A 16,638-nucleotide genomic window follows, 5' to 3' on the forward strand; every position below is an offset into this window, starting at 1 on the left:
GTGAAGTATGCAGCTTTGAAGTGATCAACATTCTGTGGTGACCCTTCCGGATCGGGATCGTAACAAGTATAATATACAATATCAGCTGAATCAGCTCTGCACATTGTAATCATCCGGACTTACCAAATACACACTTCAATTTTAATAGGTAAAAGTGAGGTCCTTTAGGTTAGATTTAAAAAAAAAACGTTTTGCACTTAAGCAGAATGCAGTTAAACGGGTTCCACTGTCGTAATAAAGCTAAAACTCCAAACCACAGCGTTACCCACGAAGTGTATAGACGCAATCCGAAAATGTGGAGGCCCATGAATTTTTTATAAGGCATGAACGATGTAAGGGACACAATCAGAGCCTTGCCTGGAATAGAAATTGTTGCCCTTGTGTCTATCTTTATGATGGAGGGTGGAGTCTGGCCTCCAGACAGCATTTCCGTTCCACATTTTTTTTTCTCCTCCGGTGCCATGTTCAATAGGCTCCGTGAAGATTGTATAGCTAAGTGATGCCGAGCTCTACTGCATTCGTTGATGTAGTCTTAAAAGCAACACCAGAGGATTTGAGCAATTTGTATCGTCGTTATGTACAAACAGGAGCAGTTGCAGAGTGGCTATAGATTTTTAAAAAATCAGACACACAGTAGGAGAAAAGCCAATACTTATTCTGTACCGCCCGTTTATTTGTCCGTCACGTTTAGATCTAAAAAAAAAAGCAGCAACCAAAAAACTACTAGATCTTAAAATGCTATTGAAAATCTGATTTAAACCATAGCCTACACCATAGTGTAACGGCAACATCTGGTCTTCTGATGTTTAAAAATGAAATATAGGCCTATATATTGCGTTTTCAAACTCATCCACCTCTTTTATAACATGATGTTAGTCTCCTGTAGCAAATAGATTTCATTACTGTTTAGGGAAAATGAATGCCGAAGTACGTTTATGCTTTAAAAAATAAGTATGCGTATTATATGCACCTAAATATAAACTTCTTAAATGAGATTTAAAAGTTGCCGAAATGTCATGAGTAGAATGTGTATAGATAGAGCATCACTGTGGCCCTCAGAAAATGTAATCCAAAAGTTATCTGAAGAGGTTTTAAGATATCTTTTTTTCTTCTTTGTACCCAATGAGCAGACGTCTCACCTTGTTTTAGTCCCGCCCCACTCCCTGCTGTTTACAAATACAATTCAATTTTTTTAAATGAAAAAAAATTGTCTTATTTTTTCTTTAGAGGCATTGTCCGATGAAATAACATTCCACTAATCTCCCTCCACCCACCCAGAAAAACAAAACCAAAAACAACAACAACAATAATAAGCGAACAATATATATACATATAAAAGCTTATATAAAGTGTTATTGTATCAATTTTTTTTTGAAAAAAAAAGGGGGGGGGGGAGAGAAGGGGATAATCAATGTGACCGTGATCACTTTAAAAATGCATTTAAAAAAGTTGCACGACTTGAATTCAAAATCAAGGCTCAAGCTTCCTCAAAGGGAACTAATTCAACTTATATCATCACATCTGTTAAGTACAATTTCTTTCCATTGCTCGATACCAAAAAACAACAACATAATTACTAATAGTTAATTAAGTAACTGTTTTTTTTAATTGATTCTTGTTTTGTCAGGTACTAGAAATAATTGTGCAAAATTTTAACTTGATCCGAGATTGGGTGTCGGAGAAATAGCGTGTACAAACTTTTTACCAGAGTGAGTTGATATAAGCTTTGTTAAAACCAGCCTGCTACTTACAAGCCGAGCTACATGAAATAGGAGGGGGGTAGGGCACGTATCCCAGGGTAAGAAAGGCCAAGATGAAGCGTGCATGAACCTGCTGTTACACAAGATCAAATGAAATGATGAGAGTGTTAAGTAGAGTACACGGTTGTTGATGTACCAGTGGGTCAGAGTATTTTCGTAACAACAATCTTGACATTTTCTCATTATGGTTCTTTGAAAGAGCTAAAATAAAAAGCACGTTCAGAAAAGTCATTTTTTAAATCCCTTCCTCCAAGACCGTGACATTTTTACTATCCACTGCTAGGTTGTGGATCTAAAGAAAAATTAGTTATATTACTAAGTTTAAGACAACATCATCGCTAGCAATACACCTCACCTAATTCTTGTCACATATATAGTGTATAGTGTACTGATCTACATTAAGTAAGTGTTCCATATGTGCAACTTCAAATATCTAGATTAACATTTTAAAATAAAAACATGAACAGCTCAGTGGCGCCAAGAAATATGTGACGGCTTTGAAAAGATTCAAATGAACATGTCTATGTGATGATCAGAAATGAAGTAGTACAGAAATGGAAAACTGACTTGCAGTTCATTCAACCTTAAGAAGTCAACGTACATCTACATCTTCAACAGGGATGAATAAAGAGTAAGCAAAATAAATCTTTTCATCTATATTTTTGTAATCATTAATTAATTCATAATATAATAAAGGTGGGCTAGACATTGATAAATATGATACTTTATATAAAAAAAAAGTCTGACAAGGAAAATGGTTCCAATTAACGACGGGTTTACATTACTAGTAGAGTTAAATTTAACAAAAAAAGAAAAATATATTAATATTGATGCAGAGACTACTTGAAAAGTACAGCAATACATGTGCACTGGGTTATGGTCTGAACTGACTTTTGGTTTTGTGGGATTTGAGCTACCTGCGAAAAATGATTACGGGTGGTCCGAAGTTTGGGGGGGGGGGGGGATAACCTGGGAGGGCACCACTCGACAATGTCATTTAGGAACCTTTCAGAAAGTGTGTGGGCGAGTGTAATAAGAAATGAAAACAAAACAACTTGTTGCATAGATTGAACGCAAGTAACCCTTGGTGGTGAGAGATCTCTTTGGAAATAAAGCAGTTTGAGAGTCTTTTAGAGGACATACAAGATAGAAAGCTAGGTATCACGTGACCAGTGCAAGAAAAAAGTTTGTTTGCAGAGCTTTCGTTGAACTTAGAAAATTGAATGTGAATTTTTCGCTAGACTCTGTGCCCAGCGAAGGTAGCTTCTTGAGATTCCACAATCACTAGTGGACAGTTCTGGGGACGATGTGTGTACATATTATGCTAATGGGCTGCAGTGGTTGATTGATAAATTTCTTTGCTGCCGAACCAAAGTTATCGGTTTACACCTTTATTTTGTCAGTATCACTCGGGATTTTGGGAAAGTTCCAGTGACTGAACAGCTCTGTTAAGCAAAAGCTTCATAAGCCCATATGGTTCAACAATATTTCCCATAGTTTAAAGATCGTTAAAATCTTTTCAGAAATCGCGTGGACAATGTGCATATGGGAGAAACAAAATTGGGCTGGCGTTAATGAACTAATAAAATGTTTGGACTAATGCAATATGACAAACCTCTTTGTATATCCTAGGTCCATCTTCGCTGGCCTGCAGCATGGCGTCCGTGATGTTGATATCCATATACGAGAGCAACTCCTGGGCGGTACTCTGCTTGAACATGCCCACCTGGAGGTTCTGAAAAGCGATGACCAGGTCGTCCCACGAGGACGAAATTTCGGAGATCTTGGACAGGCAGCCCCTCATGACGTTGATGCAGAAACCACGACAGGGCCTCGTCTCCTGCCTGGCGCTGCACATGGAGCAGTACTGGAGCCGCGCCACTGCCCTCTTGCACTCGTTGTCCACGGTGACTTTGTCGCTGGCGTTCACCGTGTGGATCATTATCTTCAAGGTCTCCGTGAACACCCTAGCGCGCTGGAAAGCGAACGAGACTTTCTTCCCGAGGTGCGCCGGCAGGTTGCCAAAGGGTTCCACGGCGGTGTAGTGGCTCATCAGGCAAGCGTGGAACTCTCGACCGCCGTGGGCGGTTTTGGACGAGTCCATGATGACGTAGTCGTAGACCAAAGGGAAAAGATGCCTGAAGAAGCCCTCGATGATCTCGGTGATGCCAGAGCGGCCCTCGCCGTTGAGGTAGTGGGTGAGCTGACTGAAAAAGTCGTCCATGATCTTCTTGTGGACGTCCCTGGGTATTTTGTACAATGATGTCAGTTTCTCGGACATTCTATTCTGCGCCTCCTTGACCGACTCGTGTAAGTGCTCTGTGGAGGGCAAACAAAGAAAGAGTTTACACTAAGTAAAGAGTATACTCCAAGAGCGATTGCTAATAGTAGTAAAGCGTATACACGAGGCCTCTCTGCCCGTACATCTCTCCACTTTCTCAAGACATTAGTCTTCAAGACGTTACCTTCCACAGAACAAGATATGTGGGACCTGTGCAGAATTGGGGTGATGGCCTTACCGACGGTATTACTAAACACCCTTCATTTTAAGATAATTCATTAACTAAATTTACTTTCGTGCATATAAAATATTTTCATGAAAATATAACTCGTCTTAACGTCCAGTTCGTCTAGGGATTGAAAATCTTGCTCCTCCCCCCTCTCATAAATAGTTCTTTCCCTCCGTTCAATGTCCCACCCTATTACAGTGACCCACTCAAAAAAAGTATCTCACCGTTACAGTAAAAGAAAACAACAAGAAGAACAAAACAAGCTAAATAAAAAAAAAAGATAAAGTTTATCTAAGGGGAAGAACCACAAAATAACTGCCACAACTCTCAATACTTCAAGATTTAACTCCCTTCTCGACCTTTATGGTGACAAGTGTTGATGTGTGTTTTATATAGGTTGCACCACTCGGTGTTTGAGGTAGAACATCCCTAGTAGCTGTTGTTGTCAACCAAGATGGCGTTAGATTAAACAGCTGATTTCATGTCTTATAGCCAGAGTCTTGTTATTATTCGTTCATGATAATTAACAACATGTATGAACTACGTAAGACAGCAGGGTTTCTGTCCAGGGCTTTTGCAAGAGAGGATTTGAGCCTCTCAAGCCCTCACTTCACTGAAGTTTGATGACGATGAACTCCTTTTTCTATACAATATAAAATTAATGAATTACCAATAATTGACTAACTAATTGGTTATTTTTTTAAAATCATGTATTGTCATCGACTAAAAATAATTGTGCAAAATTTCCACCCGAGAAAACAGGTGAACAAAATGTGTACCAGGCAGACAGAAATGTATTTCGTGGACTAGCAGTGAACAGTTCACGACACCAAGTGTTACACTGAACCAGAAAACAAAGGTATTTAATTCCCCCACACCCAACATGATACACGCGTTTGCTTGTGAGTAAAAACTCACCTAGTAACACCGCCCGACCTCATTCTCCACCCCGCCACACAAATTGCAGTTGATGCAAGTTTTGTTTTGTTTTTTCGCATGAGCAGAAACGTTTTCCCATGGAGGACCTGCATCTTGCTCTCAGCTCAGCCTCGTCCGACACGTTTTGGATGGAGTCCAAAGCCGGCTCGTTTAGCAACAGACAACCAGTTAGAACGCAACGCGATCAAGTTGATGTCTCCCCGGGGCCTATCCATGGGGAAAACTAGGGCTCTGCCTTTGAAGCAGAGTCATCCCACTTTACATCGCCATGATCAGAAAGAGTGGGATAACTTAATTGACGTTTTTTTTTTTTTATGATGACGGAGTGAACAAAATCAACCCCTAGTGTTAGGACACCGAGTTGGGCGCAAACATTTTGAGTTGTTTCATTAAAACAATGGGAACGTGTTACTTAGAGACAGTGAAGTGATGATTAAAAACAAGGATTTGAGGTGTAACGAAAGGAAACAGAGAAGACTTTTGGCAGCTTTAGAGGGAGGTAGGCTTAAGTACTTTACTTTCCCTTTTAGGTACCTGGGTGAACTAGGGGGCGTCCTAAAAATCACGAAATTATTTTAAAAAAAGTCTCCATCGGGATTGGAGTCCGAGACCCCTCGGTTCGGAAGTCAAGCCATTTACCACTCAACAACCTCACCCCTTATCACATGGCAGTGCTCTAGTGCTTTGTTCTTCACGACGTTGTGACTTGAACAGAACTTAAAATGGATGGGGGAATAGAGGAAAGACATTGGCCCAGTAGGTGACAAGCAAGGATCTTTTCTCAATTTCATAGTAAACGTCAAATATGGGAGTAAATATATTTGTTAAAATCTCTTATAGCTCTGACTCGTTTATGAATCCAATTTGTGATTGCCCTTTAATCATGATCCATTGAGTTCAAAGCTTTAACTAAGCAGTAACAGATCTTATGAAATACAGACGTTACTTCAAAAAAAAAGAGAGGATTACGTCCTACGCGTGTCCTTAGGTCAAACTAGTCATGCATGTTAATCAATGACTTAAGCTCTGCCAAGTCATTGGTTTTCCTGTCTGACTCAGGCAACCCATTCGATAGCACTAGAGAAGGAGTATTTGTACAAATGTGTCCTCGTCAGTTATGCGTACCGTACTTGTTATTGTGCAGGTGTGTATTGGGATGGGGGCTAGCAGTGTCATGACCTAAGTATTTTTTAAAGTGACACTTTTTTTTATTGTTATTATAAAAGCGGGGAGTATATATAGGAAACACTGGCGGATCCAGAACTTTGGAGTGGGGGGGGGGGCGATTTTTTTCCAAACCCTAACCCTAACGCCCAGTAAACCCTAACCCTATGCATAAACGTTCGTATAGCATATATATATATATATATATATATATATATATATATATATATATATATATATATATATATATACATATATAATTCGATATATGAGAATAAAATAAGACTGTTTCTCAATCTTCGGCGAAAAAAACAGAAAAAAAAGTCTTTCTCTTGCAAGCTTGGGGGTCTGGGAGAGCGCCGTAAGCTTCCTCAGTGGGGTTCGGGGCGAAGCTCCGAAGCCCAAAAGCGTTTTCTTGCATTTTTCTCTGCAGAAACGCATTCTTCTGACATCTACAGCTCATTATTTATCAGTGGGGTTCGGGGCGAAGCCCCGACGCCAAAAGCGTTTTCTTGCATTTTTCACGGCTAAAACGCCTACTCCTGACATCTACAGCTCATTACTTATTAGTGGTGTTCGGGGCGAAGCCCCGACGCCAAAAGCGTTTTCTTGCATTTCTCACTGCAGAAACGCATTCTCCTGACATCTACAGCTTATTATTCATCAGTGAGGTTCGGGGCGAAGCCTCGACGCTAAAAGCGTTTTCTGGCATTCTTCACTGCAATAACTCATTCTCGTGCCCTACAGCTCATTATTTATTCTATTATAAAGTGCCTTTTGAATAATGAGAAAAATATTCTAATATGAATTTATAGTCCCTTAATACATTGCAAATAAAACCGATTTGTTCTTTGAAAAGATTAGATACCCCACATATTTAGATTAATGTTTTGAGGATCGCCGCCGAAAAAAAAATATTCGATTAATAATATTCAATAAAATTCTAGCATACATTATGAGTTATAGTCGTAAATTTATTTAACTAGAAAAATATGAGATAGAGTAAAGGTTGGAAAAAGTCGACTAGGAAAAGATTATCTGGCTTTTGAACTCATCTCAACCGTGACTGTTATATTGAAAAATTTCGTTTGAATTATAACTTTTCCAAAGCAAAGTCTTTCTTAAAATAGTTATGATAAATTCATGTCAAATTACACAAACTCTGTCTGGAAAGGGCAAGGGCGGTAAAATAAAAACTATTAATTCTCGCTCCTTTTTATAATTTCTGCTATTGATTGCATTTTGCATTAAAGAATAGGGGTTGGGCGACTCGATATAAGAATTTACTTTATAGCATATATAAATTATATTAGTGACAGATTTTTTTAATTTTGTAATTTCTTACTATAATACAAAAAGAAAAAGTATTGATTTGTCCGATGGGGGGAAGCTGATTGCATGTATCGCACTTCCACCTGTTTATATTATATAGATATTCGACTAATTTTGTTCACATACTATGATTTCTCTATAAAAGTAGAACCGCCCCCCCCCACTCAAAGATGGGAAGGGCGGTGGAGGTATTTTCTCTTCCCCTTCCAATCGGCCAACAGGTGAACGAAATTATATAAAGACCGGTTAAAATACCAATAACAAGTTTTAATCATATAGATATTTTATTGATTCTGTTAGCAAACTGTGATTTCTACAAATAAATGGGACCGCCCCCCCCCCACTCGAAAGTTTATGGTGGGGGGGGGGAGGATTGATGCCATCGCCCCCTCCCGACCCTACCAAATCGGCCAAAATACTAGAAAAGGGGGGGGGGCGAAATAATCTAAAAATAGGTTGAAATATAAATAATTAGTATATATTATTAACATAAGTAATAAATTCGCATACAAATTGTGTGAATTCTATACTATAATTCGTCCACCCTCCCCCTTCGGGGAGAGGGGGGGGGGGGTCTGCCGAGTGGGGGGGGCGATCGCCCCTACCGCCCCCCCCCCCCTGGATCCGCCAGTGATAGGAAATAAAACATATTGCTGTAACCCTATTCGCGACGCAATAGAGTTAATTATGTGTGATCAGCTGACATATGTGACACAGGCCAGTAATACAGTTTAGCGTGCTATATTCGAAGGGCAAGGGACAGTACTGGCATTAACTTTGCACGTGAATAGGACCCGGGATATGGTCATCTGATCATAAGCCTGCGTGGACCAGAGACACAGTGTGTGTAAGGCAGTGCAGTTCGAGACAGGACAGCGAGTAAACCGGGACTGTTAGTCTGCGATGAAGTCGGTCCTGGTGGAGTCCTGAAGTGAATGTACGAGTCCAGGGAGAGATAGAGACTAGAGTTTATTAGTTTAGTACGTGATGTACAGTATAGCATTTTTAGTGTTGATGTATTGCCAATTGTGTCATATTGGCTGTTTTAATTGATCATTATTAAAGCACCAGATTATTTGGAGCCTTGTCGTCAAGTTATTGATGTGTTAGATGTGCTGTGTTGTCTTTAGCAGTGTTTACAGAAGGCCTGATTAGGAGAGATCGTGTAACAATATTTTAAATGAGCCACACCTTTTTCATTCAGTCAATGTATTTAACACCAGCAATCTTTATATTCTAAATGGTGAAATAGAGATAATTAGCCATTGTATGTCCAATAATTGGCTGTTCTATGAAACATCCCCCCCAACCAAAAAAAAAAAGGTCAGAGGGGTATATAGTTGGCGGAATCCAAGTCCGGCTACAACCTGACCACTCCGTCACGTGATACAAAACTTTTTTTTTTCTAGCTGAACATATCCCAGAGTCCCATGACTCACACCTGACAGGTCAGATACCAGTCATATTATGACTCTGATTCTTTCCGGTTCTCACAGCACGCAGTAACTCCGACAGTTCTCATACACAACCTATTGGATACTGTCCCCTTCTGACAGAACATGTACACAACATTGGAAAAGAACAGTCTCAACGTAAGCCATCTATTGGCTTGTCAGCTTTCAATAAATAAATAAATGAATGAATCATCTTTCATCTTTATCTATCTATCTATCTATCTATCTATCTATCTATCTATCTATCTATCTATCTATCTATCTATTTCTCTCTATATATATCTATCTCTCTCTCTCTCTCTCTCTCTCTCTCTCTCTCTCTCTCTCTCTCTATATATATATATATATATATATATATATATATATATATATATATATATATATATATATATATATATATATATATATATATATATATATTATATTTATTATGCAAAAGGCCAGTCAGATAACCAGAGAGCATACGACACTCTGCATAAGGATGAAGAGGAAGGTTGAGAAAAAAAAAAAGGTTGCACCCTAACAATGTTGAAAGCAACACTAAGTTCAAAACTTGAAGGTACGTGCTAAGTTTCACAAATCTAGACAAGATGTACTTGTTGCTACATAGATTTATTTCAGCATATTAACTTTCTTTAAAAAAAAAGATGCTGCGCTTCAAAGTGTAGTCACTAATTTTGAATTAGACGGACTTTAGGCTAGAGCTAAATTTATGGGTTAAACGTTAGAGAGAAGGGAAGACGCAAACTGAGAGAAAGAAAGAGAGAGAGAGAGAGAGAGAGAGAGGCATAGAGTGGGAAATGAAATGAGATTGTGGTGTAAATCAGACATCGAGTCCTCTGCTCTGTGTGTGGGACAGCTTGCTTTCCTACTGACACCTGAGAATTTATTTATCACGCTGGGCTCAGCCTTGCCCATCTGTAACAGTTCCCTCCTCATTGTGTGTGTGTGTGTGTGTGTGTGTGTGTAAGCTGTTCAAGGCCCATAAGGATGAGATTTTTATCTCTTAATCCTTTGTTAACCTCTAACGACGGAACAACTTTTTGTGGGGTATCGCTACTTCCCCCTTCTCGGCCAAAATTGAGATGAAACCATTTAAGTATTTGACCAGGGCGGCAGTTGGAATGAGGCAGAAAAGGAAGGGGGGAGATTCGAACCCTATGTCACTTCCGGATAGGTGCCATCCACACATGACTTTCCCCCTCCCCCAATTATCTGAACTGATACCTTGAAACAAAAAAAAAAAAGTAAATTTTAACCTCCGATACTGTGTGTACACAAGCAATTAGACGTTTATTTTTTACTTTGGCGACGCTTGTCGTCTGAGAATGTCCCTAATTACTCATTTATAAGTCTTCTATCTTGACGATGTAGGCCTATCTTCAAGCAATCATTTAGAATGTGTATACTCTATTTATTTAAACTATTTATGTATTGAAATAAGTGAACACAAACAGCTAATGTCAAGTCCATTTCCTGTGAACAGTATATTCACACCTATGGTATCATAGTCTCTAGTGGGTCTGCTGGAGTGAAAGGGAGGGAGAGAGTCTTGAAGAGAATGCCGAACAACTGGCAGAATTTTTTTTATTTTCTCTACCTCATCAACAACCAAGAGAGTTTGAGTCTGTTCTAAGTTTATCTACGTTTTGTGTGTGTGTGTATAATCACGATAATACAAGCAACGTAGCCTATATATATCTATCTATAAGCCTAAATTAAAGTAACTTAACGCGTAGAAGCACAACAGAACAGGACGTTGAGAAATACAACAACGACGTCTATCAAGCCAGTAGTGGTATTTCAATGGAACTTAGCAGCTAGGTTTTTAACAACTTTTTAAATACTCGCTATCTGGCTATTAGCCCGTTTAATTTCTCGAAAGGTGGATCCCAAAGTTGTGTTTTTTTTTTCTCACAGCTTGCTCTTCTTTAGAAGTAATTGGACCCATGGGCTGCGATAACATTGGCCGTAATGAAGCCTCAGAAAAGAAACGTATGTCTGTAAAGCTCAAAAGTTACGCTGGGGGACTTTGCCAAGGACGCAAACATCTAGAAGCCCAGGCCGTGTATACAGTACAGGTTTTGATCTAGATCTCGAGATAACGGCGAATAGTTCTCGCTAGCAGTTTGTACCCCACACAAAGCTTCAGCTACAGATAAGGCGATCGTATAAACAAAAGGCAACAAATCTTATCAGACCCTCAGTTCCCTCTTTTTTTTTTATACAACAGAATTCAGTGGGTTTAACCCCTACCCTCTTTGTCAGGCGAAACAATCTGAGGGTTTGTCCACCAAAGAGTCTGACCAAAAGAGTAAAGGTGTAACTCGCTTTGGTCATAGTCTAGGCCTACTTTATTGGTCTTTGGACATTGGGCTCTTTGTAGAACTATGAAGGATGATGACATTGGACAAACACAACGGACACATAGATATACATTGTTTCCCTCCTTCTTACTTTTAAGAAAAAAATAAGGTCGTTTAATGTTTTTAAAGAACTTTTTTCACTGTAGAATTTCAATTGTAGACATGAAGATCTAGTATTTTCTGATGAAATGAAAACTTGAAACAGAAAGGATCTCTTGACCTAGTATTGCTTATTGCTGGGTACTTCTTTTTGAAATTGTTGACCATTGTGATTCTTCGCTCTCCAAAAGCGGCGGTCATAATGTTCCACATTGTAAGTCCCTTTGTAGTTTTGTTCCCCTAAGAGTTTATATGTATTTGCATGGTTTATAAATATGAATCTTTAACAAATTTTAAATGCTTTTCTCGCCTAATAAACAGGCCGCCATATATTCAAAATCTGCTTTTTAATATTAAATAAAACACTGAGTATTTGTGTTGGTATAAAGTGTACTGTCACTATGATGGATAGTAAACGTATCTACTGAATCGAAAAACAACTTTGCAACTGTATAATTCTTGGTTTAGACAATTACTCAGAGGCCAAACTATAAAATTGTTTTAAAGCTGTCTGTCAAGTAATAATGCAAATGTATTCCATATCCAAGATAGACTGTTAAAAAAAAATAAAAAAAAATAAACGAGATTCTCCTTTCGTTTAATCAGAAAATGAGATCAGCAGACGACCTCGCACATGATTACCTCCCTTTCTAGAAAATTTATACGTTTTTTTTTTTTTTTTTTTTTACAGACTTGTTTAAAATACAAAAGGCGTTCAAGATGACCGTAATAGAGCAACAAGTTCTACTTCAACATTTGAAACTATATTTAGACTTTATAATCCTAAACTGTTTGTTCTAATAATGGAGTGATTCACTTCTTTCCATTTTTGTTTCCCCTCCTAGAATCTCGAGCAAGCACGATAACCAACATAAAGCTCTCAGTAAGTCTGGGGTGATATCCCTTTATTAGAACTCCTAAACGTTCACTGGAAGCAGCCCCCCAGAGCCTAGGCGCTCGTCATATCTATCTATTAAATCAAGTAAACACACACACACACTCTCACCTAGAACTCTTTGTAACCCCACCCCCCACCCCCCAGCAGCAGCAGCAGCGCTGCCACTCTCAGTTTCAATTTTTTTTACTAATACATTTCAAACGTTTTAGAAGGGAACAAAAAAAAATCGAAACTAGAGGTAGACGCTTTTCACTGAGTGTGTGTGTGTGTGTGTGTATGTGAGAGAGAGAGGGAGAGAGAGAGGGAGAGGGAGAGAGAGGGAGAGAGAGAGATAGAACAACTATGCAATGAATAGGCGCCAAACTTTTAATAAGACAGGGAGCTGTACAATAATTTTATTTTGTTATATCTTCTGTTTCTTTAGCCTCCATGTTGTTTTTCCTAACCCTAATTACCCTTGCAGATGGGGGGAATTAAGTTGAAGGCTTTGGAAAAAGAGAGGCTTCAGCTTGGGGGTCCTCCTCCAGCCTCAACTTTAAAAAAAAAAGTTCATATATTGTACACATCTGTTTCATGATCAGTTTGACACATATATTGTACACACATGTTTTAGTATCAGTTTTACTCTTCCATTTTATACATGTTTACTCATGTTTAAGAATCAGTATTACACAACTGTTTTACCCATCTAGTGTACACATGTTTAAGAATCAGTATTACACAACTGTTTTACCCATCTAGTGTACACATGTTTAAGAATCAGTATTACACAACTGTTTTACCCATCTAGTGTACACATGTTTAAGAATCAGTATTACACAACTGTTTTACCCATCTAGTGTACACATGTTTAAGAATCAGTATTACACAACTGTTTTACCCATCTAGTGTACACATGTTTAAGAATCAGTATTACACAACTGTTTTACCCATCTAGCGTACACATGTTTAAGAATCAGACATGGTTAGGATGCGATAGTAGCATAATAGGATGTCATAATATAAAAACATCGTGGCACGTGGTAAGTGACATTCAAGATGGCATACAATCAAAACCAATACCAAACGATGATAGAAAAGTGACGGGACAAATACCAAACATCAAAGTCGCCCAATGGTAAACATTTACAGATGGGGGATAAACATAAGAGAAAACAAATTTATTCTTGTTTTCAATTCAGTAGGAGAGCTTTTCGTGTGAAGTTTAAAGAAATCAGACTAGGTAGGACAAAAAAAAAAGCTTATATTAAGCGTAATTGTATTAATTACTTTGAATAACTCATCTAATTAAATTTGTAACAGATCAGTAACAGACCAGTTGGGAAAAGATGGGGGAGGGGTAAAGGGGGGAGGGGGGGGGGGGAGAAAGAAGAGGATATCTGGTCAAATGTTGCCGGGATAGCTTTTTAAAAGCATTTTATACAATAAAAAAATACAATTAAAAAGTTGAACGACCTGAATTCGAACTCGAGGGCTCAAGCCTCCTCAAGCCAACACACTAACCATTGTGTCAGCAAAGTAATAATGACATCACAAGGTTTTATACTTCTCCATTGTTAGTTTCAAACTTTAAACCAGCAAAAAAAAAAAGAGTTGGTGTGTGTGTGTAGGAGAGCGCTGTTAAGTCCACTAGCAGAGGAAAAGTTGAAGTTTGGGGGCGTAGCATTTTCCTGCATTTTGAGCTTCAGAAATTCATCCTCCTGGTGTCTACATCGCACTCTCTGTCCTAGAGCATTAACAGATGCCAGATTTTCATTGAACAACAAAACTCACAACGTTTCATTCAAATGCAGACAACTGTTTTCTAAAGAAGGAAGTAATGGCATTGTCATTCCTAGATTTACTCCATGAAATTCCTTGTTTCCACACCAGGATCAAAAGATATTTACTATGAATAGTAACCGCCAAGTTGTAGCACAATGCACATCCAGAAAGAAGAAAGCACTGATTACAGGTGTAAATGTATTTGAAAGCCAGAAATACATAGCGCTTCAGCACCATGCAGATGTCACAATGCTGAACTGTTCTTTTTCTGAACCCAAATGTTCGTTTATATGGCATAGTGATAATTGCTAAAATATTCGTGAGACCATTATTGCTTTACACAGACTCGTTTTTACTGTTTTTGTTTTGTTTAAACAGATATATACATCTAAATAGCATTTATTTTTGGAAGGGCAAACAATACTACAACTCTGATTTGTAAAACAAGGTAGAAGAAGGAATTAAGCCACAGCTACAGCTACCATCTTATAACAACAACAAAATAAAAAACTCCATGCATTGAAAGCGAGCAAATGTTTAAAGAAATGTACGCTCTCAAGCTCTAGAACAGGTCGCAGTGTCTCAAACATTTGTTGAGGGTTGTTGTTTTTTTAAAAAAACGTGGCTATTAAATAAATGACTACATCGGCCGGCGAGTCAATCAATTCACTCCCACCAAGATCAATCCCATCTCCTTGACAACTCAACTCATTTATTTCATTCCGCCGTCTCCGGAAGTGAAGCAACGGTAGGCGACTACATGCACCATACTCATTTATCACCCCCAGGAACGAAACAAAACCAGAGGGGGAGGGGGGGGGGGGAATGAGAAATTGTGCCACTTTCTACCCCATCATGCAGAAGAGCGGGTGTTCTAAACGCTAACATAACTAGTGGAGATAGCACTAAGTATGTATGGGGGTAGGTGTGTCTGTGCGGTGGTGGGGGTGGAATGGAATGGGAGATTAAAAAGAACAAACAATTTCGTACATTTATACTAATTATACTTAAAGTATACTAACTGTAAGTTTGGTAGTTTGTGATGAGTAAAAAAACAACAACAATGTTACTAGGGTTAAATAAGCAGGTTCCCTAAGGTCCAATTACTAAGGCTCTCTAAGATTAAATAACCAAGGCTCTCCTAACGCCTAAGTATAAAGTATAAAGACTAGCTGATGTTAAAATGCCAAAGCTAAACGATTTAGGCTCCATATAAATAGCAAGGATCTTAAGGGTTAAAATATCAAGGCCTCCTAAGGGATGGCTGCCTGGTCGTGCGGTTAGCGCGCTGAAATGTCGTTTGGATTTATCGACGGTCGAGGGTTCAAACCCTGCCCGCTCCCATCCCCCGTCGTCCTGCGGGAGGTTTGGACTAGGAAGTAAACTATCTTCAACTCTGAAGGAACATCCGAAACAATGTAAAACAAAACAAAACATTTTTCGAAAAACATTGACAAATTATACTCTTGACACTACAGAAAAAATGACATGTTTTATAAAGTAGTTATAAGAAGTTTTTTTTAAAACCTAACCTATGTAGCATATAACACTAACCTAAGTAGCATATAACACTAACCTATGTAGCATATAACACTACCCTATGTAGCATATAACACTAACCTATGTAGCATATAACACTAACCTATGTAGCATATAACACTAATAATAATCATTCTAATGTTTAGTACGAGTCATTGAACCTCGTAAATAACAGCACACTCGTCTCAAAATGATTTTTTTAAATTTTAAATCCAGAAGCTAGATCTATAAAGATTTATGTAATCAATCTATTTAAATGTACAATAAAAAATTACAAGATTATTAAAATCAACCTGCTTGAATTATTGAGATCAAGGATTATCTAATCATCATGTCAATGGAAATTGAAAGGAAATACATGTATACCATACATTCATTTTAAGATATAAGTCTGTGATTTATAGCCCGTGCTATTTAAAATCCGCACAATGGAATTGTATTACTTCTAAATTTTTAATAACTAAAGACAGAAAAGCGATGTTCCAAGACTCAGGGCGACGGTTCCACGACAATTCGTTCACTGACATTTCGTTCACAGACAAATCGTTCACGACTTTTCGTTCACGCGACTATTCGTTCACCAGACATTTCGTTCACCCGACAATTCGTTCACGCGACTATTCGCTCACGCGACTATTCGTTCACGCGACATATCGCTCACGGACTATTCGCTCACAGACAACTTGTTCACCGACAACTTGTTCACCGACAGTTGGTTCACGACAAATCGTTCACGCGACTAATCGTTCACGCGACTATTCGTTCACGGCACGGACAAATTGTTCACAGACAAATCGTTCACTGGATAGTAAC

The 16,638-nt window shown here is 38.5% G+C and overlaps 1 protein-coding gene across 2 annotated transcripts in view; it reads right to left on the reverse strand.

The window, feature by feature from the left end:
• LOC106056415 (glypican-5-like) overlaps positions 1-16,638 on the reverse strand; it is an 89,287-nt gene that overhangs the window by 23,806 nt on the left and 48,843 nt on the right. For both annotated transcript variants that reach the window (XM_056011992.1, XM_013213153.2), the window contains one exon: positions 3,376-4,079. In XM_056011992.1, coding sequence (XP_055867967.1) covers positions 3,376-4,079 — 704 coding nt within the window. The remainder of the gene's footprint in view (positions 1-3,375; positions 4,080-16,638) is intronic.

Source organism: Biomphalaria glabrata, chromosome 15 (genome assembly GCF_947242115.1).
Source record: "Biomphalaria glabrata chromosome 15, xgBioGlab47.1, whole genome shotgun sequence".
Taxonomy (NCBI): domain Eukaryota; kingdom Metazoa; phylum Mollusca; class Gastropoda; family Planorbidae; genus Biomphalaria; species Biomphalaria glabrata.